We start from the raw sequence: 23996 nt of genomic DNA, 5'->3' as shown, positions 1-23996 counted from the left end.
GGCTAACTCTCGCACCTGGACTAGCCCATTTCTAATGATGTGTGTAAGCACCCCAAGGTGTGCTTACCGGGAAGATTCTAGCCTAGGTCCATCCTGAGTTGGAGTTGCCTGGGAGAGCGGAGCATGGCGTCTCTGCTCCACAGCAGAGCTGTCCAGACTGTCTGGTCCCTCTGGAAGCAGCGCAGAGTCTGACCTCACTTCCTCTTCCACCCAGCATCCTATCCTGTTTATTCTGCCCACCTATCTTATAACCTATCAGGGCCAGCAGTTTCTTTATTACTCAGCCAATGAAATCAACAGATTGATATATGACACTCCCACATCACCTTCCATAATTTACCCCTCTAAAATTTATTTCACCATAAATCAGGATGGACAAATGACAGGCCTTTTTTAAAATTTTCCTCTTTCACATCACCCTAGAATGTATTCCTCAAACATTAATTGGGATGTCAATTGCTTGGGATCTCGCTAAGATGAGTATTGGCTCCCAGCGTGCAGCACTGCTGATTCTGCCGTGTCAGTGGCTCTCTAGGGGACACTTTTTCTACAACAACATGAACAGGGATCAAAATTAGAGACAAATACATGATGTATAACAGTTCCAGAATCTTTCAGTCTACTTCCAGAAACAACAAAAGACCATATGCCCCATGTTTTCTTTAGAAGATTGTGGAAATTCTTATTCTTTCTTCTTGTGTCTAAGGAGAAATGTCTTCCATCATCCAAACACAGAGGCTCTGTGGAATATAAAGTCTTTTCCTCCTTTAGGCCAGAAAAGTGACAGAACTAACTGATTGAAACAAGTGGATCTCCTTTGAGGATAAAACACTGTCCTGTCTCTAAAGTAACTACTTGTAGAGAAAATGGAGCTTCTGAGAATATCATGTCTATTACTTAGAATGTAGACCCCATTTTTCTAAGGCTTTTACTCTAATATGATGAGCTTTTACAATGGGATTCATCAATGGTAATACCAGCAAGAAAGCATCTGCTATCAGAATCATAGCTAATAAAGACTTATGCTTTGCAAAGTGGTGCGGCTAAATTACTGATAGTTACATAGAAGATGAGCACAGCACAGATGTTGGAGACACAAATATTGAGATCTTCTAGCCATTCTCCATGGAGTGCAATACCCAACACAGTCTTCAAGATGAGCACATAGGACACAGCAACGAATACACAGTCTGACATCATGCACAGTGCAACAAACAGACCATAGTAAAAACTGACCCTGCTGTCAGAGCAGGCCAGCTTCACGGCATCCTGATGAAGACTATAGAACTGTGATAACAGGTGCGTGTGGCAGTATCTGAGTCTCCTTAAAGTCAATGGAAGGGGGAGCACTAGGAGAATGCTTTTAACAGCAAAGACTAGCCCAGTTTGCACAAATGTGGAGCTTGTGAGGATGGAGCTGTATTTCAGTGGGTGCCAAAGCAATCGAAGGACACAGTGAGCAGCACTGAAGACTCCATATCTGTGAATCCATTGAAGAATTCCTGGGCAATGGACATGTCAGCAGAAATCCCCATGGAATTGAACAAGCATATTCTTAGCATCATGGGAATGGAGGAGAAAGACAGGCCCAGGTCAGAAAAGGTCAACCTGGAGAAGAAATAGTACATGGACTCATGCAGAGGAGGCTCCGTTCTAATGGCACAGAGGATAGTGCAGTTTCCCAGGAAGGCTGGAAGACACATGAGGTAAATAGGGATGGAGGCGAAAATGTGTGCATGTGCAAGGCCTGGGATCCCGATCAGTGGGAATAAAGAGACATCAACTGCTGAGGTTGAGAAGCATCCAAGTACACATATTGTTCAACTGCTCCAGGACCTACGGTGACATTAATAACCCACATGAATTATCTCAGTTGCAATGACAACTTGGGTTAAGTTTAATATAGCTCAGATTAGGAGATAAAAATAATATAACTTTTTAAAAGTATGGAATATACTTAAACCATTTTTTCATACTTTTATTTAAGAATTTTACATTATTTATATGTAGATATTTATTTTCAGATATATTTTTAAATAACTCTAAAGCTAGAAAGTACAATAATGTTTTGGTACCTCCATTAAGCAAGAATAACACCTATATATTTCTGTATTCATATGTATGTATGTATATATATATATGTGTGTGTGTGTGTGTGTGCAGGTTCTCTTAAATGCATTTGTACAGGTTCATGCATATGGACAACCAGAGATCATGCTTCAAGTGTATTCCTCTATGTCTTTCTGTAGCATGATTAATAAGAGCCCAGAGACAGAAACTGGGGTTCAACCTGAAGGTCAGAAAAGCAAAACAGCCAGCCACTGGCTCTTACCTCTACCTCAGTCCAAAAACGGTGATCCTGCCTTCAGGAATCTCAAAATGAGACTGTAAGTGAGAGCTGTCTCTTCCAGTTTTATATTCCTCTCTAGGGCTGGGATTAAAAGTGTGCACCACTACCACCTGGTTTTTATGGCAAACTAGTGTGGCTACTGGAATTAAAGATGCGTGCCACCACTGCCTGGTCTGTAAGGCTGACCAGTATGGCTGTTTTACTCTCTGAACTTCAGGTAAGCTTTATTTATTAAAATACAAATGAATTATCACTATATTTTTCACATTACTTTTTCAGATAAAGTCTCTCACTGAACCTGGAACTCTGCATTTCAGCTAGACTAGCTGGCCAGTGAACCTCAGGATCTCCCTTGCTCTCCCCTTCAGTCCCGGGATTAGAGACACATACCCCAATACCCAGCATGATATGTGGGGACTGAGGAACTGAACCTATGTCCTCATGCTTTCACAGAAAACACTTAAGTGACAGAACCATATTCCCAGCATCTCAAACGACATCTCTTAAGAGACAAATTAAGTAAATTAAATATAGTATTTTGTAGCATGGAAGCATTCCCTAAAGTGGGGATGTGTTCACACAGACCACAGTACTATGTGAGCAGACCCAGACATCTGAATAAATTCTTTACTATTGACAGTATCATTCAATGTATTCATCATAAGTTGCAATTCACAGCACAGGTTATGCAACGATTAAGGGTCTATCACAGAGGTTTGAAAACAAACACAACTCTTTGACTATTGTGCAAATTCGGGGCCTTTTTATATTTGTAAAGAATGAAATGGGACCAAGAAAAAAAACAACTTGGACAGAAATGATGAGGTCATATTCATCTAAAAATTATAAATCATTTAAATTCTGACCTTTTATAGAAAAATTTGATGACTCTTAGAATAGAGAATTTTGCATGAAACACATGTGTACACACAGATGTGATATTGTAAATTAATACAGTGTGGATGGAGAATGAGCCAAAAGGAATTTCAGAATTAAGAGTGATATTCCATTTCTTTCACTCAAATGAGCAAAATAAAAATCATATACACAAATACTCAAATCTTTACAATTATCTATCTGAATCATAAACATAAAATACTCTACATCCTGCACACTTGCCCTCTGACGGTTCTTACAGAGCATCTCCCAGACCCACGGACTCACAACCTCAGAAAAACTCAAGTACCCAAAGCCACCTGCAAGAGCTTACATTTGCCAGCATGTAAGGATGTCCCTACAAGGTACAGGGAGGCAGGACACCTCTGGTGCTTGCTATCACTAGTCAAGGAACTGTAAAGGAAATGACATGCATAAGTGCATTCCCTTCACAGGGACGCTGAGCAGTTCACATTATGATAGAGAAAGAGTAGCTTGAGTCCACACAGAAGGAGTTAGCTGGTAAAGACTAGAAACAGGGCACAGTGAAGAAGTGAAGGAACAGGGAAGCAGCTTTTTATCACTAAGGACTTTTTTGAAGACTTTTTCCTCAAGTTAGCTTGATTTAAGAACTATTAAGAGGGTTGGTAGAATATGTGGCATTCCTTACGCAGAACAGAAGCAATAAACCTTGATTGGGAGGATCTATTATCTAGTCAGTGTTGGTTCATTTTACCTCACTGTCTCAAATGATGGCAGCGTGGTCAATGCTGTTGACAGGCTGATTTCCTACCGTTGCCACTGCAAAGTTCTAAAGCACTCACGTCTTTCCAGGCCATTGCTATTGGTCCTACTCAGAACGTTCACAACCCTGGTCCCTTTGTCTTGCCTAATCTTGGATTCTTTCCTGGCTGCTCTTGAATTCTGCATCTCTATATTAATAATTAATCTTGATCATAAACTTGATTGGATTAAATTGGATTAAGACCTGCCTGGGGAATTCAGTACACTTCTAAATGCATCTGTGAGTTTATCTCCGAAGACAATTAATGAAATTTCTCACATGATGGATGATTTGTCCCTGGATGTATTCATAATATGATTGTGTTATTGGGAGGCAGTGATATTTATACAGTGGAATCTAGTTGGAGGATCAGGTCACAGAGGATATAGTCCTAGAAGTATATTTTCTTCTGACCTTTTGCCGTTTCCAGATTTTCTCAACTTCTTGTCCAGCATAAAGACCCTCCACCACACATTCCCACTACCAAGATAATTCTCCTCACAATGGGCCTAGAAAGAGAGCCAAGTGAGCATGTATCATCCCTTGAGATATAAACTACATAAATTTTTCCTGCACTTATATTTGTTGGATATTTAAGTATAGAGATGTGGGAAGCAACAGGAACTACTTGTCATTAGTGGTGATTCAGTCCACAGTAGTTTAAACTGACTCTGCGTGTAACTCTAGAAATAGTACCTCTGGAATCCCTGGTACCTGGCTTAGGCACATGGGAGGATTTGGAGGGAGGAAAGGAAGGAAAAATTGTTGGAATTATATTATAATCTCAAAAAGTAAAACATAAGAATTCTACATCAAAGAAGTTAAGGAAGCCAGCTGCTGGCCAGTTCTTGGGATAACAGAGTTCATGCAGAGGGAAACAGCGCTGTGTGTGTCTTGCTCTCACCTCCCCAATGGCCTTGGCAAGGACTTATGTCTAAGGTCATACTTGTTACCCTCCCAAGCTAACTCACATAACTAAGGAAATGAGTTGCCATTGACAAACATTCTTATTTTCAACTGCATTCATCATGCAAATACATAGGAGTACTCTAGCCGGCAGAGGGCCATAGGATTTTCAGGCATGAACTCTTCTTCAAAATTATCTTGATCCTTAGATTGTGTAATCTCAGAAGTCTTTTTACCCTGAACCCTCTATAATGCATGGTGCAATTTCTATAAGTGGAGTTTCCACAAGAAAACATCAGGTTACACTGGGGAATTTAACCTAACAATTCCAAGTCTCTAGGACCTACTAACTTACATTTTTTTTTATTCAGAATCAAAGGTGGAAATTCTTCCTATTCTGTAGTTTTAAAGTTTCTGTTTTTTCTTTCTGTGGAACTCACAACTTAATGATATTCAAATAGTCTTCCCAGCATGCCATAATCCAATGAGAACATCAGTTAAGATTATGAGTCCTCATCTTGCACATGACCAAGGCTTACCTTGGTCGAGGATTTTGAAAACAGCACTACTGTAATTCCTCAAACATTATTAAGAGAAAAGTACATATGCATTTCTCACTTAAAAATGATCTAGCAAGAACAGTGTCACTTTTCTCCCAAAGTTTCATTTGGTAATGTCTGAAGTCTTTTTTGGTTGTCATAACATGGGAGAAAAAGCTACAGGAATCTAGAAAGTAGATTCCAAGACTGCTACTATACACTCTAAAATATATACATTCTTCCCTCAAAACAAAGGACTAGTCCACTCAATTGTTTATAGAGTCATACATACTGAGAAGCCCTAATCTAGAGGTGACTAAAAGATGGAAAATTATTGTTCTGGTTATTCACAAAAAGCCCCCAAAATCATAAATAACATGTGAGTGAGTAGATAAGAAAGTTTAAAGAATGTTACATTTTATATTACATTTTGCTCTATGAACTAAAAATCATATTAATAAATATATCTATGTCTATACACACACCAAAACATTTATAACAATAAATAGATATTTTTGCTACTGTGAAGACAGGCCCACTGGAGAGAGAAATTCAGGAAATCCTGCTCAAATCTGACTCTCTTGTCCTAATTATGTCATGTTTTCAGCAGCGCTGCCCACACTCAGTCCCCAGCAGGCAACCAAGATCACTTGTAGGGTCACTTGGACCCTCCTGACCAATCACTGAAAGGATGACACTCGCACTGGGGTTTTGATGGTCTATGGTTCATGTGGAGAGTGTCGTCAGCCCACATTCACCAAGCACTGTTGCTTAGCTTTTGACTTTATTAAACAAACAAGGAAACAAAACAATATTCTTGATAGACTAGATTAGTGCTTAGGACTCTGCCTTCACAATATAGTCTTTCTTTGTACAGCTTTGAATTGGTGCCCATTTGGAAGACTAAACTTCTGCCATATCAAATAAAGCCCAGCATTCAGGAATGGTGACCGTCCACCTATATCCAACCTAGTTCTCAGCAGACCAGGCGTCTTCCTGCTGCTGAATTTTCTTCCTTCATTCGTCTGTGGATAGACACTTCATTCAATTCCATATTTTATTTGTTTGTTAGAAACAGTCCGACCTAAACATGAGAATGCAAAGCTCTGCGGTGCAGTGAGGTCATTTCCATTGAATGCCCAACACTGTATGAGTTGGATCCCATGGTGGATCTATGTTTAGTCTTTAGGGCTCTCTCCATAGCATTTGCCATAATGATTACACTAATGTTTATCCCACCTCAGAGTGTACATCTCCACTTCTAGGATCACTGTCAGGTTTGCATCTCCCTGATGGCCACTGATACCAGGCTTCATTTCTCTCTACCTTTGGACTCAGTTCCACTTTCTGCTATGTAGAGTCAGCAGGCTCGTATGCTTCCTTGGTTCCCTCTTCCTCCTTTTCTATTCAGTCAAATGCAGCATAATGCATCCCTGGGGAAGATATATCAAGTAACATTCCATCTATAGCTTTATCTTCATATTTGATTTTATTTAGGCTATTCACATTTTAAAAGCAAATGAATTATGCCTGCCGCACAGTTAGACAATTAAGCAGAGAATACATGTAATGACTAGAGAGGAGGTCACACTACCTTAGCTCACAAAAATCACTGGAAGAAACATCACTGAGTCCTCCAAAGAAAAGTGATCCTTGCCTTTCATACTGACTCAACTGTCCAAAGCCATGTGAAATTTCTGTTTAATTTTGATCACAGCTTCCTGGAATACTATTTATGTGTTCTCTAGAATTTAAATTTTCTTTCGCTTGTCTGCTCACAGATTTTTATAGTATCTCAGTAATAACTGTGGCCATCTGCTCACAAGGACAATCAAATGGTAGGCATCTCAGGGCCATGCAACAGTGTTTTCTTGCGGAGATGTTTTGGGTTCAGTGGCTCTGGATGGAGGTCTGAGTTCTGGTGGCGCTGCTGCTCTGAGACCTCTAAGATGGCTCGCGAGTTTTCCTAATTCCTGGCATTCCCCGATATCCTTAAGTGCAGTTAGCTCATATGTGAATATAAATAATTAAATTTTGTATGCTTAAAATCTTGATTCTATATTTTATTTTGCTTTGTCTTGTTTTTAAGACAGCAATCATGAGGAAAGTTGAGTGGGAAAACAAGGGAGGACCTGGGGGAAGGGTGTGAAGAGAAATTAGAATGGTCAAAGAAAACTTTACAAAGTTCTCAAGGAATGAACAAGCATATTTAAAGTATTACAATTTCATATGTAGCCAATATTAGCAGTAATTGCAATGGGAAATGTGATTATAGAACTATAGAAAAGTAATCTTTTACTTTCCCTGTGATTTTTTTTTTTTGAGTTGCAGTATGTGTTTTGGTAAGTGCAGAGAAATTAGCCTTCAAGTAGCTTACACAGCAGGCCCTGTTAGAGCCCAGTTCTGGGGGGCAGGAGTCTAGAATCAAGGTGTCAGTGGGACTGGTTTCTGTTTTTGATCCTGAGAGAGAATTTCTACACACATGCCTGCCAGTTGGCTTCATGGGTACCTTGGCTTATGGATCCAGCACTGCAAGTTTGCAGTCTCATCCATGCAGCACCCCAACCATGGGAGTGTCTGTGTCCATATCTAAACAACACAGCACCCCAACAGTGGGAGTGTCTCTGTGTCCACCTTCTCATCCACACAGCACCCCAACAGTGGGAGTGTCTCTGTGTCCACCTTCTCATCCACACAGCACCCCAACAGTGGGAGTGTCTCTGTGTCCATATCTAAACAACACAGCACCCCAACAGTGGGAGTCTCTGTGTCCATATCTAAACAACACAGCACCCCAACAGTGGGAGTCTCTGTGTCCATATCTAAACAACACAGCACCCCAACAGTGGGAGTGTCTCTGTGTCCATCTCTCATCCACGCAGCACCCATCAGTATATCTCTGTGTCCATGTTCCCACTTTTACACAAGGACTATAGTCAAATTAGAGGAGAAAGTAATTGCCATCCAGGATGATCTCAAGTAAAAAAGTAATATATACAATGATATATTATTAGGTAAATCTCCCTGTGAGATGGGACTTAAGAACTGTCATACTAATGTAAGAGGAATAAAAGTTAAACATAATAAGTGACCGGTCAGAACACATAGGTTTTCTCTGGAAGCATGACTACTCATTTCACTGCTAATACAATCCAGGATCCTCTAGAATTGAACAGATAGAATTTAGACTAATATTCCTCCCCAGCTAATTTGATCAGATTTGGAGCTGAAGAGAAAACTAACAAAACACTTGTTTGGGTGAGACGAAACAAGGCCTGTTATACTTATGCATGCCAAAAAGAAGGCAGCCATCCTGCCTCACCCTCTCAGTGCTGGGGTTATAGGGGTGTGCCTCCTGATTTTATTTTGCTTAAATAAATCTTTTTTTTTTTAAGTAAATTCTTTTTTCTTACTATTCTGCCACCTTTTAAAAAATTTAAGATTTACTGACAGAAAAAAAATAGATGGAGCCTGTACTGGTTTGGGATACTCATGTTGAATGAGGAGGGCCTTCCAGCCTTAGAAAGGCCCAGGAAGGACAGGTAGATTCTCTGCCGAAATTTCTTTTCTTCTCTGAATCATCATTCCCTCATAAGAGAGAGGCTTTGCAATCACAGCTACCACAGTGTACACTGAAGCACTGTGACATTGCTGGCATGCACAACACACACACACACACACACAGATATGCCATCCCACATTATCAGCTAGGCCCATGCATTCACAAAGTATATGTAATCTATAGTCATTAAATAAAAAACGATGTTATCACACCAATATGTATTACAGAACAATAATATGCATTATTAATATACTTGCACATTAACTTCATAAATATATATTTGTTATGTTTGTATTCAGTCCCTTAATTACATATTTATTAACAAACCTCATATACACATATAAACATGAATATGAACGAACTTTCAAATTTCACATATACCCTCAGATTAATTAAACAATGAGTGTATACAATTGCTCATACTCTTGTAATCATACCACAACTCTTGCAATGCATTCTAACCTCAAGTTTTTATGTTCACTTGCACAGAGGATAAAGGGAAGTTAGGAGTTAACACCATCTTTGCAACCTAGTCTCAGAGGAAGCCAAGATGAGAATGAGACAATGAGCCTTAGAAATGGAGACAGAATTATCAAAGGGAAGAGAAAGCAAGGCATGTTCCTTCAAATAAACCCTAATTTAAGGTCTCTGCCAAAAGCTGGATCCCAGGGGCTTGTTAGAACTGCTTGTAGACATGCTGAGCTTAGTCAATAAATGAAAAGTCTTTAGGGTAAGTGCTTTTTGAGCCATAGGCATATCTTCCCTTTCCAGAGAGCAGTGGGACTCACAGAGTCTCCGTGACACTAGAAGGCAAAGCTATGAACTGTACATCCCTGGGACCTTGAGTTCCAGAGGTGTGTGAACGCCAAACAGCACTTGGTGATGGGAAGAATGGATAACAATCCCCACTGTACTCTGCAGCGAGACCTAAAAAGGCAGGAAGACTACACCAGACACAACCCCGCCTGAAAGAAGGTTACATGCTCAGTTATTAAAACTTTACCTGAAAGATTAGATACTTTAAAGTGAGAAAACAATGCTTCCATCTCTCTGAAGCTATTCAGTAACAAGATCTTGTCCAGTTTTTTCTGTCACCTCTTAACTAACTTCAGCAGCGCTTTTGACTGAAGGACACAAGAATTTCCCTGCACGGGTGAAGTGAAGGATACCCAACAGAGCCAACAGGTACCTTGCATTCATCCCACATTCCCTGATGCAAGCTAAGCTGTCCTCAACTTGGGGTCACAGCTCTTATAATTAAATTTCCTTCACCAAATTCTACACATTTTCTACAAGTTAGATTTTATGTGGAGAATTTAAAAGCTGAGTCAGAAACCCACGGTGTGATCATGCTAGCCATAATGATCCCAAAGTAGATGACTCAATTACACCAAGACACATTATGATAGTAAGAAATCTATCATATTAGAAAAAATAAGAGAATATATTTAATAATAACTTAGAGAAAAAAGGGTATTTGTGACAGTAAATTACATTGTTCTTTTTTCAATATGCTTAGAAATTGTATATTCTGATCCTTAAAGCTAATAATGATTTGGTAAATTGTGTTTTCATGTTGAATGTTTCTCACATTGAACATAATTGGCAAGATATGTCAAATTCTTGTTTACTGTCCACGAAATGTCTTTGATTTTTGTCTTTCCTTTTTAAGTATGTTTGAGGGAGACAGGCAAAGGAGTTTACAATAGGGAAGGAACTGAATTCTATAATACTCAGAGGGTGTAGCATGGTGAAGAAACAGGCACGTAGTAATCACCCAGACTCCCACTCTGCACTCAAATCCTAGTTTGCCTCTGTTTTTCTATGGTATCCATGGAAGGAAATCAGATTCTGAGCTAGCAAAAGAGAACAGTAAGCATGTCTTTTCTGTGGTGGTCCATTGTTGAGGGGGATTTGTAGACAAAAGAGAAGAGAGACAAAATGGATTTTTAAAGAAATTGTTTGCGGATAACTGACAGTAGATGGTGTGTGTGGAGGGGGATTACCAGACTACAGAAATATACAGAATAAGCGACTCCTGCATCTAACCTCCAAGACCGAGTCACAGATACTAAGAAGAAATAACATCTCAGAGAAGCCCAGAGTAGCACAAGCTGGAACTTGATCCACAGAATTCAGGCAAGTGAAGTAGCATGGGTCCTAGTTCAAATTTACGTGTGTCCCCAATTCAGTATACAGTTGTGCAAATTCCTTTTATATCAGCCTTTGTCACAATAGGCGACCATTCCTACTTGGCCCAACCAGGGTGGAAATCCCAATAACTCATTGCAAGTGAAGACAGCAGCACGTGCCCCCAGAGGCTCTGACTGCAAGAGAGTTCTCTCATGCAGATTTAGTATGTGATAGTAAATAAATCATTTAATGGTTCTGACTTTATTTTTCTCATGGTAAAGTGAAGATTAAGGGGTCTGCATGAGTTGGAAAGAGTTGATTTTATGCTTTGTATTATAAATTTTCAAAAGGCAGCAATGCTTTCACAGTTAGAGACACCCTGCACAGTGGAAAGTTGTGCTTTTAGCCAGACCTCTCCCCCTGTTTTCACCAGGAACAAAGAAGGTCTCATCTCAGGAAGTTTATCTAAGTGAGTGGCTGGAGTATTCAGTGGTTAGGTTCCAACGAGCTCACGGTGACATTAGACCAGAAACTGAAGAGAAGAAAGCCTGGATCGACAAGACTTTCAAGATGAAAAGAGGTGGCCTGGAAAGAGAACACAAAGCATAAACCCTGACCTCACACCAAACATATAGTTATCAACTATTCCAAAAAGTAAAATGTCCAACTTAGAGTCTGCATTATAAACTCTGAGCTCCATTTCTGTCAAACCACAACAAATCTAGGAAAAATTAGAAGGAGGTTAAGCATATTTGTGATCCTGGAAAGAAAAACTCAGTTTTAGGCACCATCTAGACTAGGAAGTTGAAACATTTGTTAGTTCCTAAGGATGAGTTGCTAACAGGTATACATTCAAACTGCTTTTTTGCTAACAGCTTGTTTCTAAAGAAGGATTATAACTAAAGCTTTCAAAGCAGGAAGACACAGTTCCTACTGAAAGTAAGCAGAGGGAAGTGGCCGAGGGAGAGGCAAGTGAGAGTCCTTGTACAGCTCACTGAGAAAATGTGTAGTCCACAGTAGCATCAGAGCAGAAATAACCCATGTACATCACAAGCAAAGAGAGGTTTTACCCAAAAATACGATGATGCAAGGCAACTTCTAGAAAGATAAAGAAACTGGAAATAATGTAAATGCCCCTGAACTGAAGAATGGATAAGGAAAATATGCTACATTTACACAATGGAGTACTACACAGCAGAAAAAAATGACATCTTGAAATTTGCAGGCAAATGGATGCAGCTAGAAAACATCATATTGCATGAGGTAACCCAGACACAGAAAGACAGTTATCACATATACTCACTCATAAGTGGCTTTTAAACATAAAGCAAAGAAAACCAGCCTACAAATCACAATCCCAGAGAACCTAGACAACAATGAGAATCCTAAGAGATATACATGGATCTAATCTACATGGGAAGTAGAAAAAGACAAGATCTCCTGAGTAAATTGGGAGCATAGGGATCATGGGAACAGGTTAAGGGGAGGGAAGAGGAATGGAGGGGAACAGAAAAAAATGTGTAACTCAACAAAATCAATAAAATAAAAGAAAGATAAAGAAGCCTGTCTTGGGGGTATGGCTCAAAGCAGGGTTATGTGAGCTATGATGAGACATGTAGGATATTGCTATGTAATGAATGTCTGTTGCTACTGAATAACAGAGTTCTTTTGTCCTTCCCCTTAACAAACATTTATTGAAGTCCTACTCTGTATGAGGCACAGAGGTGACTGAGGTAGAACAGGGTTCCAGGCTGACTAAAGAACAGGGCTGGTAAACTGCAGTTGATGGATAAATGCAGCTCGTGGGCTTTAAAAAAAAATAAAGATTTGTTGGACCACATAGACACACACACTTTGATGAGTAGGGCCTCTTTGTACTCAAGGTTAAAGTGATTAGTTACAATGGAGCCTATAGTGCTTACAGAAGCAGGGATATTTTAATTGACCTCTACAGAAAGCACATCCTAACTTCCAGTCTGGGAAGATGCATATACCTACGGTATTGTGTTAGGTACAGGTGTACACTGGTATAGGGGGGGTGCATATAGTGATGGTATTGTGTTTAGTTACAGGAGTCACTAGGTCAGTCAGCTCTGCTATACTCCAAAATCTTCTCCAGGCTTCACTTAGAGTTAATGTTAAGTCATCAGCCCTAAATAGTTAGGGTCTTTTAAGGAGTATTGTCTTCCATGAGAGGGATGTGGTCATATGGGCAAGACTGAATTATCTCTTCTGTTGTAAATAATAGAAACATGGAGCTGACTGGAGCATTATTGGTCAAGATATATTTCCACTAGTGTAACTTACTGTCCTGGAGATACTGATATGGAGAGTGTATGAGAGTCCATATGCTCAAAACTTCTCCTCATCAACATGTCAATGAGCTACATCACTTCAGGCTGCAAAGTTGTTTGTATTAATCCTTAACATTTTGGATAAAACCCCAATAGAATCATTCAAAAGATTTATAATCAATAACATTCATTTCATTGTTATTATCCACAGAGAACAGATTACCTTCATTGCTGAGAAAACAATAACTATCTTCCCATGGTGGCTTCAAGGTATAACTCTTCCCACCCTCTGTTCTTCATCTTGCTTGGAATCCCAGGGCTGGAGAATTATCAATTTTGGGTTGCCTTTCCATTCTGTGTCATGTATATTTTGGCAGTGACTGGGAATGTCACCATTCTACACATAATCCGGATTGACCACACACTGCATGAGCCCATGTATCTCTTCCTGGCCATGCTGGCTACCACTGACCTGGTCCTATCCTCTTCCACACAACCTAAAATGCTTGCCATACTCTGGTTTCATGATCATAAGATTGAATACCATGCCTGCCTCATTCAGGTGTTCTTCATACATGCCTTTTCTTCTGTGGAGTCTGGGGTGCTCATGGCTATGGCCTTGGACCGCTACGTGGCCATCTGCTTCCCACTCCGACATTCCAGCATCCTGACCACATCTGTAGTCGTCAAACTGGGGACAGCTGTGATGGTCAGAGGGCTGCTGTGGGTGAGCCCCTTCTGCTTCATGATCTCCAGGATGCCCTTCTGTCCCAGCAAGGTCATTCCCCAGTCCTACTGTGAGCACATGGCTGTGCTCAAGTTGGTGTGTGCTGATACCAAAATCAATCGTGGATATGGGCTCTTTGTGGCTTTCTCTGTGGTTGGCTTTGATATAATTGTCATCAGTGTATCTTATGTGATGATTCTGAGAACTGTGCTGAGGTTGCCCTCAGGTGAAGCCCGTCTCAAAGCTTTTGGTACATGTGCTTCCCATGTCTGTGTTATCTTGGCTTTCTATATCCCAGCCCTTTTCACCTTCCTCACTCACCGCTTTGGCCACCATGTGCCCCGAGTTGTGCACATCATGTTTGCTAATGTCTACCTGCTGGTTCCTCCCATGCTCAACCCCATCATCTATGGAGTCAGAACCAAACAGATCAGGGACAGGGTTACCCGAGGAGTCTGTAGAAAAGACCCCTGAACCAAGGAACCCCGTAGCCCCAGGTAAATGATCAAATGACATAATTGACAAATGTTGATAAGTCATTATACATTTACAAGGTGTCTGGCATCCCTCCAGAAGATAACTTTCAAGTTGTCAATAATGAGAGTTTGGTGACCTTTTATGAATAATATATATTTATTTAACCTGTTATTGTTGTAAGAAAAACAAATATTTTTTCCTATATTAAAGCACTGAATACTTTAAAAGAATTCTGCCTTCTACAGATTATTAAAGTTGAAAACATTAATTTGACAGATAGTTTGAATAGAGATTAAAAATCTTTCTTAAACAGATGACAGTTCATATATTTTCCCCATCTTGGAATCTCTTTATAGAAATGTTTTTTCAAAACTAAAATATGTCTAAAAAGCCTATGTAAAGTCATTATTTATATCAATAAATATAAAACAGGTAAAACAAAGAACAATTGAGTACTGTGTGTCTCTTAACTGTGCTGAAACTCATCAACATGTAACACTAAACAACAATGATTACAAAAAACTATTGGGAAGTCTTGAAGCACTTTGAGAAACTGAGAATATATGCAGAGGGAAAGTTTTGATAAATTCAATGGAATGTTATTAATAGCCACAGGGAGGAATATATCATTGTAGGTTTCCAGTTTTATTCTTTAACAAAACAGTGTGTTTTATTTTGTTTGGTTAAATGCTTAATTCTGCATACTAAAGGGACACTTAAACCCTAATTTTTAATAATTGTCCTTAACTGATAGAGCTGATGATAGTAGGAGAGAAAAGTATTTTAATAACTCAGCAAACACATGCAAAAAAAAGTTGATGCCAAAAGCTATGGGAAAGTCTTTAATGGTCCCTGAGTACAAGAGATGACATAATCCATTAAGAAGCACAGTAATCTGCAAACTTTCTGACAATATTGCTACCAAATCTCAACTTATTGAGACTTTAACAGTGAGTATTAAGTGAACTGAAAATTTGATCTCTCAGATCTAAAATCTACTAAATCTCAGAGAAAAATGAATTTCAGAATGAAAAACAGATTCTTTGGAAACTAAGGTTTAAGTTCAGAAGAAAGTCTTTAAAATTCAGATCACAAATTAAATGTTAATTTCATTCAGAATTATCATCATAGAGTATCTTAAAACATGCTTTCTTTGGGTCACTGCACAGGAATAGCTGAGCTTTCTTCCCTACCAATATTAATAAAATATTTTTTCAGAACACCCTTGAGAACTGGTGAAGTGTTTTCTGGTAAAGTCTTTCCTCTGATGCATAATAGAGAGGAGGCAGATAAAACACGCAGTCTTTGGATCCATTAAAACGTGGCAAACATATGGGGGAGACTACTAAATTCAATACTGTGTGTTTGAACTAGGAAGTCATTTTCACCAAACTGAGAGGGAAACATTCCTGCGGGTAAAATGTCTCAGCACTGTGCATTATAGCTCCAACCTACTCACAGACAAATGTTTTATATGGTGGAGTTTAGAAACACTTGGAAACCCACTGATGGTAGCTTCTACTTCTAAATATGAGCCATTTTTCTCACTTCCTCACCCCAGTGATAACATATAATTTAAAATATTAAAACAAAGGTAAAACTATAAAGTTTGTAAAACACATATATTCAAAGTGAATGCATTGCCTCTACCCTGGCAATTCTCTCACTTTTACTTTTCATAAGTGTGTTCATTTGTGTGTGTGCAAATGCACCTGGTGAAAATGTATGCACATGTATGTGGATGCCATAGAACCATGTTCTTTTAGATACCACTCTCCATTTTCATTATGACAGGATTTTTTATTTTTTATTAACTCTTTACATTTATTTTGAATCTCAACTACAGTTTCCCTTCCCACCTCTCCTCCTTTACCTCCCCCACTACCCTCCCTCTATCCATTCCTTCTGTTTCTGTTCATAAAACGGCAGGCCTCCCATGGGTGTCAACACAGCACAACATATCAAGCTGAGGTAAGACTAAGCTTTTCCTTTTGTATTAAGGCAGGGAAACGCAACCTAGTATGGAGAACAGGTTCCCAAAAGCCAGCTTAAGAGTTTGGGATAGGCCCTGAACCCACTGAGAGGAGTCCCAGAAACAAACCAAGATAAACAATGTGACAGGGTTTTTTAGAGGCTCTAACTCTTTATATAGCCTAGGCTGGCTATCCTAGGAACCACTTGTCTCGATATCCCTGGGTTTTGAATACAAAAGCATGCTACTTTGCCTAGCTTTTTTATTTATTTTATTTCCTTTTATATGTATTTCTCTTATACATGAGAGTGTTTTACCTTCATGTGTGTTTGTGAACCACATACATAGAAGAGGGCTTTGGATCCCCTGGAACTAGAGAACAAAATGAAGCCACCCAAAGTCTTAGCATGAATGGGGGAGGGACTCGTGAAGTTCCACCCTAGCTGAGAAGCTACTGTCAATTGATGCCTACTAAGGAAGGAGGAGTAAATTTTCTTCAGGGATACAGCTTTTGAAAGGTTATTCTTGTTCCAGTAGATGATTCTATAGTCATGCAATAGTAGTGTATCACTAAATGGACACAGTAGGCTTAAAAGAACATACAAGAACACATAGGGTCTAAAGGGAAAGTAGTAGGGGATAATAGGGGAGAAACTGAAGGGGGAATGGTGCTGTATTTGATAAAAACACAGTTATATGCATTGCAAAGTTTTCAAACAATTAAAATGTCAGATTAACAATATCAAAAAAAAAAAAAAAAGGACCAAGCATGGATTCCCATGACAGCAGGAGTACGATTCAGATGTCTCAAGGTGATACGACCGGACCTGTATACCCACATGCTTCGAGTTTATCTCATTATCACTGATTTCTAGAGCATCAGTAACAAATCATTTTGCCTCATCTTCCCAATCACTGTTGTAGCAATCATACCTCCATGGTTAGTTTCAACTGCCAGTGTGATTACGTTAAGACATGATACTCAGGAAGGATATTAGTGCAGCATATTTTGAGTGTGCCTATGATGGTGTTTCCATAATTGAAGAGGAAGTCCAACCATAATCTGGATAACCATATCTTATTGACTGGGATGCTGGAGTCAGTAAAGGGGGCTAGGAAGTTAACTCAGTGACAGTATTCACCTTTCTCTGCTTCCTGGCTGTGGTCATGATGTAACCAATTACCTCACACTTCTTTCATAATGCCTTCCCTAGTGATGGCTACTCTCATCAGAACCATGCGTAAATAAAACTTCAAGTTGATTCTTGTCAGGTGTTCAGTCACAGCAACAAGAAAAGTAACTAACCCACATGCAATCATCATCTTGATAAGCTCTGGAGAGTACGAGAACACCTCATGATACACCAGCACCGCGCACCTGTTGAGGGCATGAGACATCCACTGTCACTGCTTAGCACTCATTCATGATTCATCCAGATGTGTTGAGGAAATTGGGGAGCTGCGAGGTAAACTTTGGCCATGGAGAAATACAATCTGACTGATAAATCACTCCCTTCTTAATTTCCTAGGTAGACAATCATCAAATATATTTGATAAATATGCACACATAGATATGCAAGATTAGGCAATATGTATTCATAATAGTGCCTGGCTCATTTTGATTTGCCAATTCTCAGTTACACGTTTCTTTTGTCTGTTCTATGACAATGGTGTGGACACAATAACTTGTTTTTCTTTTACCATCTGGTACAGTGTTAGTTCTTGTCAGTTGATGGTAATGAAGGAACACAGGGAGAAAGAGAGTTCTCCACATAGTTTCTTTGTAACTGGCTATGATGATGTTAAAAGATAAGCTTTGGATCCAATTGATGGTCCTGCCTTTTTTTTTCAGAAATATTTCTATCAGTGCACAGATCTCTTCAATACGGAACCACCCACATTCTTCTCCACCTGTTTTATGTGACACCAATGGCTAAACCAGAAGACCCACATACACAGTGAGCAGCACTCTGGCTGAGGTAGCTCCTACTCCATCTACTCTGGCCTGGGTATGTACTTTAAAGGCTCCAAATAACTAAGAATCTGGAAAGCTGCGCACACAACCTCATGCTGAGAAGATGGCCTGTCGCCAGCTCTCTGAGACATGGATGAATATGCATGTAAAGAGGGTCTACAACTTCCAGGTACAGCACCCGTCTCCCAGTAGCATCTTTGTATGGAAGGACTTTTCTGGCAATAGAGAGGGCAGATATTTTTTTCAAGTGTCAAAAATAAGACACTTCCACGACTTCATAGACCTAAAGAATGGAAGAAGGGCTTCACCTTGGCAGTTCCATCTCAGCACTCTTTGTTCTTCGTATCTATTTCCTCTAGATTATGTGCATTTCTGGTTAACTTTCTTATTTGCCCATTTCCTCACTACTTTGCTTCCAATTTATACCTGTTCAAATTGTGTGGTTTCTGTCTTCAAACTGGACTCTGACATTTCACCTAACATACCATCTTAAGTCTTAGCCTCTACTTGACATGAGTCTTCTCCTATTAGGGCCTTACAGTAACACTATTACTATCATAAGCAATTTGTAACTTAGATTCTATTTCCTGTGCTCAGAGGCTGAATATAATATTTGGACTGCAAGGGCAGGCTAAATTAGGAAGACTCACTCATAATTGACCTGGCAAATTTCAGCTAAAAGATAAGAGATGTGTTACATGGTGACTGTGGCTGTTGTATGTTGCCTTCCAATGTCACCTGCAAATAATAGCTCTTAAAATTATGGAACTTGCTCTCAGCACAGAAAACTTGAGGGATAAAAAAGAAGGCTAGTTAGACTTTCCAAATGAAAATCCAGTTAAAGAGATTCCTTTGTTAGGAAAAAAACTACACATATAGATCAAATAATGCAAATTCTCAGAGAGATGATTTAAGGGAAAGGGAGCCAGAGCTATTTGACAAACGGATGAATGATCTTTAGGGGTGGACCTGATAAAGTACCAGAAATTTAGCTTTTCCTATTCTAGGACACACTAAAGTCAAACCTCAACATTGTGCCTCACACAAGACATCTTTCCTCCAGGAGAATTGCTCAAGTAGTTACCATTGCATCCTGGCCAATCACAGCTTAAGTCTCATAAAAGCCTGAACAAGCAAGGAAGTTTTATTAGTATCTCAGGAGAAAATAAGCTGTCTACTGAAAGTACTAGAAAAAAAATGAAACACAAAACAAACAAACAAAAATCCCTACCTACTTGCATTTACTGAAACCAAATGTTTCTTACCCACAATAATGGGTAATTACAGTCTCTTACTGCTGTATATAGAATGAACCAACTGCATATGAGTCCTGGTCTATGTGACATAAATCGCAATGCCAATATCAGTATAAGATGTAAATTATCCAATGTTTTACCCATGTATAAATACAGTTAAATGTTGGACAAAGGAATATTTGGACCCTTGGATGACTCTTGTGTATAAACTTTAATTTCTTACAAAATAAGCACCTAAATAAACTATCATTTTTTATAAAATTGTTAAAAGCAAATGATTAATAGAGTTCTGGAAAATTTTTTATTTGATAGTAAACCCAAATGACTTTTCAAATCTACTGTGATTAATCTTTAGCTGCTTAAGCATACAACTGGGATTAATATAAGTAGCATCTGAGAAAAATCTCAGATTTTACCTAGATCTATATTTTCTTAGCATATAATAAAAGATAAGACAGATTCACTGAACATGACTCAGATTGCTAATATGTATTTTAGGATTTAACCAATAATGTAGTAATTTAGGAAGCAGTGAGAAAACCAAAAGTTTTAAGCAAAACATATAAGACTGATTGAAATACTTTTCTGTATCATTAAAAGTAGAACAACTGACTCATCTACAATTTCACTCATTAAATTCATCTTTTAATTGTATGGAGAATCTGAATTATTACTTTACACAGATTAATATCACAACTTATTTTTAAATATGAGTAGTTTTTAACCTACATTAACTCATGTTATATTAAATCATAATTTAAATGGCATTAATAGAAGTTTACTGAGAAAGAAACTAAGTAGGCAAATATCATACCGCCTAGAAGTTTCATAGCTTGACATCTTAAAAGTATGTTTGGTACTTTGAGTAAAATTACCCCGTTTTATAAAATCATTTATTCCTAAATGTCCCTTTCTACTGAAATCATTATTGATTACATTTGGCTTTGCTTCTGAGGTAAAATTTGATAATAGCCTTTCGAATCTGCTTTGTCTTCACACTGTAAATGATAGGGTTGAGCACAGGAGGGGTGAGCAGGAAGACATTGGCCATGATGGTGTGGACAAAGGCAGGTGCTGAGTGGCCATAGCGGTGTACAAGAGACAAGCTGATGAGAGGGATGTAGAAGATGGCAACAGCACTGATGTGGGATATGCACGTATTGAAAGCTTTTTGTCGCTCATCTGAGGAAGCAATGCTGAGCACAGATCGAATGATCAGTACGTAGGAGAACAAGATACAAGGGCAGTCGAACCCTGTAGTGGAGAACAATGCAAACAGACCAAGAATGCTATTGATTCTGTTGTCTGTACACGAGAGCTGAATAAGATCAACATGGTAGCAGTAAGAGTGGGAAAGAACCAGCGATCTGCAGAAGGACAGCCTCTTGACAAAGAGCACAACTGGCAACATGACAGCAACATTCCTTATCAGTATGGTTATGCCAATCTGTGCGATCCTGGCACTGGTAAGAATGGTGGTATATCTTAGCGGGTCACAGATGGCCACAAAACGATCAAAGGCCATGGCCAGAAGAACCCCAGACTCCATGAAAGTAAACCCATGGAGAAAGAACATCTGGGCAATGCAAGCATTTAAGTTGATCTCTCGCGCATCAAACCAGAGGACACCAAGGGTAGTGGAAAGTGTGCACAGAGACAGGCTTAGGTCTGTGACTGAGAGCATAGAGAGGAAATAGTACATCGGCTCATGAAGGCTGTGTTCATGAAGGATCACCAGCAGGATCATGCTGTTCCCAAAGAGGGCAATTACATACAGGAGACAAAAGGGAATGGAGATCCAGACCTGAGCTGCTCTCGGACCCGGGATACCAGTGAGGAGAAATGTTGGAGGCTGGGAATTGGTATTATTGAGGATGAACATAGTGGAGGCTGGGAAGAGAAGCATAATTAGATAAGTGGATGTAACAATTCATGTACAACTTATCACATAAATATCTCTCTGGTGCTTAGTCAATATTAAATATTAACTAATTATTAAATAATTTTTATATTTACTGATATCCTGGAACTGTAGGCTTCTCTCCCAGCACATATATTTTGCAGATGAAGCAATTATATCTCAGAAATTGAATCATTAAATAATTACACTACTACCTTGACAAATCTCTGCCTGACTCTTCAGAAAAAAATACTTAGAGAAAAATAGAGATAAAAGCATAACAGAGAAGAATATAAAGAAAGACAAAGGGAGAGAAGGAGAAAGAGGAAGAAATGGGGAAGAAGGGGGAAAGGAAAGAGAAGGAGGAAGGGAGAAAGACATCCTTGACCTTATTTTTAACATGGTAAGTTAAAGACTGTGTTATAACAAATAATGACACAGTATATTTTTGAAATCCAGAGAAGTGTTGTCCTCAGAACATATACAAAGTGGAAGAGGCAATTGTTTTATTATCTGTATTCATCTAATCATCATAACTGTTCAATGAAGTAAAATTTCTCCTCTCCCTCTCTCATATATATATAAAGGGTGGGGAACTAAGTGAGTCTCCCCAAAGTATACAATTAGGCAAGAGAATGGATGAACTTTCTCTATCTGATACTAATGCCTTCCACTCCTTATATGTCAGAAATGCATGGGAGGAGTCTATCTACCATCTGAGATGACAAAGCTACTGATGAACTCTTTCCAAATAAGCACCTTTCCAGAAACACACTGCAGTCACTATGCTTCCTTAGGTGTACACTTATATGTGCCAAATATAACCACAGATAAGTTGTGCAGGTGTGGAACTCTTTAGTCTTTCTGGGAAGTGACCTCAGGATTGATGTTCTGTCTTGTGCCAAGAGATTCAAGCTACGCTTTCAACAGAAGCCAATGAATCCAGAGGCTCATTTTAGTGACCATTGAATTTTTAGTGTGTACTCTTAAAGATTCTTCATAGAAAATTTCTCTCCCCATCTTCTGAGGAAACTAGTCTCTATTGGCTATTTCAAGACAATAGAGTTCTTCTTCCTTTTTGTTTTGCTTTTGTTTTCTCCCAACAAAACCCATGTTGCAGCTTTACCTTCATTTTTTTCTGATATCAATTCTCTGCCTATTGTCAAGGCATTAAAAAAGTACCCTGCCCATTTTCCTAACTTCCATTTCATCTACAGAAAAAAATTCAAGTAAGTATTGAAATCCCAATTCTGGTTGCCAGAATCTAAACATAAAAATAAAAGCTCTTTGAATAAAATCTACATGATTTCTCATAAGTAGAAGTACTGACATGCAGTGAATTTCATCATTCTGTCATATTAATAACTTCCCTCTATAGCTTTCATCTCCATAGAAATTGATTATATATACTAGAATCATAAATTATTATTTTCACAGAAATGGCCCAGCTTTTAAAAATGCTACTGTTGTGTTTCGTTTATTTAAATGGTGTCATTTCCAACCAACTATCAAAATACTTCTACTCAAACTTTAATATTTCTTTCTGTATCTACCTCAGCTTTCCTTGAATACAGTGTCTCTTATAAATTTTCATATAGTCTAATATAAACTACTAAGTTAACTTACAAAAAAAAATACAATTTGCTATTTTCTCAGGATAATACTAGGATATTGGTGTAAGATAGAATGCCCCCAAAGCAGTATTTTATCGATACCAGAAAAAATTAGTGATTCAGGAAAATTATTTTTTAAACTGGGTAATATAAGAAAACTACATATCAGCATGAAAGTCTAATGATATCCTAGTGAATATTCATTTATTAGAAAAGAAATATTATTCAAGTTGGCAACATAAAAAACTAGGAAACTATTAAGTAGACATCAAAAACACTAGTCAATAGGTATAAAATATTAAAATAAACTCATTAACAATAAATCCAATATTAGGTGAACTTTTAAAAAACTCATCCAGAACTCAGCTGTGGTGGTGCACACCTGTAATCCTAGCACTCTGGAGGCAGAGGCAGGTGGATCCCTGAATTCAAGGCCAGCCTGGTCTACAGAGCAAATGCCAGGACAGCCAGAACTACACAGGGAAAGAGCCTATCTAAAATAAAATAAAATAAAATAAAATAAAATAAAATGGAATAAAGAAAAAGGCAAAAAAATAAAAAAACTCATCCAGAAAAGTAATTTAAAAGTTAATAAAAACAATATGATTAAGTAAATGTACCTTTAAAATGAT

At 38.6% G+C, this 23996-nt stretch overlaps 2 protein-coding genes and 1 pseudogene across 2 annotated transcripts; 1 reads left to right on the top strand and 2 right to left on the bottom strand.

Annotated features, from left to right (window-relative positions):
* Positions 1-893: 893 nt before the first annotated feature.
* Positions 894-1790, bottom strand: LOC126493939 (olfactory receptor 51A7-like; annotated as a pseudogene).
* An 11910-nt stretch (positions 1791-13700) lies between these two features.
* LOC126493934 (olfactory receptor 52R1-like) lies at positions 13701-14645 on the top strand. Its single transcript, XM_050131076.1, has one exon. The coding sequence runs from the start codon at positions 13701-13703 to the stop codon at positions 14643-14645; it is 945 nt and encodes a 314-aa protein (XP_049987033.1).
* Positions 14646-20776: 6131 nt separating this feature from the next.
* On the bottom strand, positions 20777-21733 carry Or51f2 (olfactory receptor family 51 subfamily F member 2). Its single transcript, XM_050131055.1, has one exon. It carries the CDS (start codon positions 21731-21733, stop codon positions 20777-20779), a length of 957 nt encoding a protein of 318 aa, XP_049987012.1.
* Positions 21734-23996: the final 2263 nt, after the last annotated feature.

Source organism: Alexandromys fortis, unplaced genomic scaffold (assembly GCF_014885135.2).
Source record: "Alexandromys fortis isolate MF-2015 unplaced genomic scaffold, M_Fortis_MF-2015_v1.1 scaffold_360, whole genome shotgun sequence".
Taxonomy (NCBI): Eukaryota; Metazoa; Chordata; class Mammalia; order Rodentia; family Cricetidae; genus Alexandromys; species Alexandromys fortis.
This window is presented reverse-complemented; position numbering and strand designations above follow the sequence as displayed.

What these genes read in the sequence shown, in the direction of transcription:
- LOC126493934 (XM_050131076.1), top strand. Translation starts at nt 13,701, where the DNA reads ATGGTGGCTTCAAGGTATAACTCTTCCCACCCTCTGTTCTTCATCTTG.
- Or51f2 (XM_050131055.1), bottom strand. Translation starts at nt 21,733, where the DNA reads ATGTTCATCCTCAATAATACCAATTCCCAGCCTCCAACATTTCTCCTC.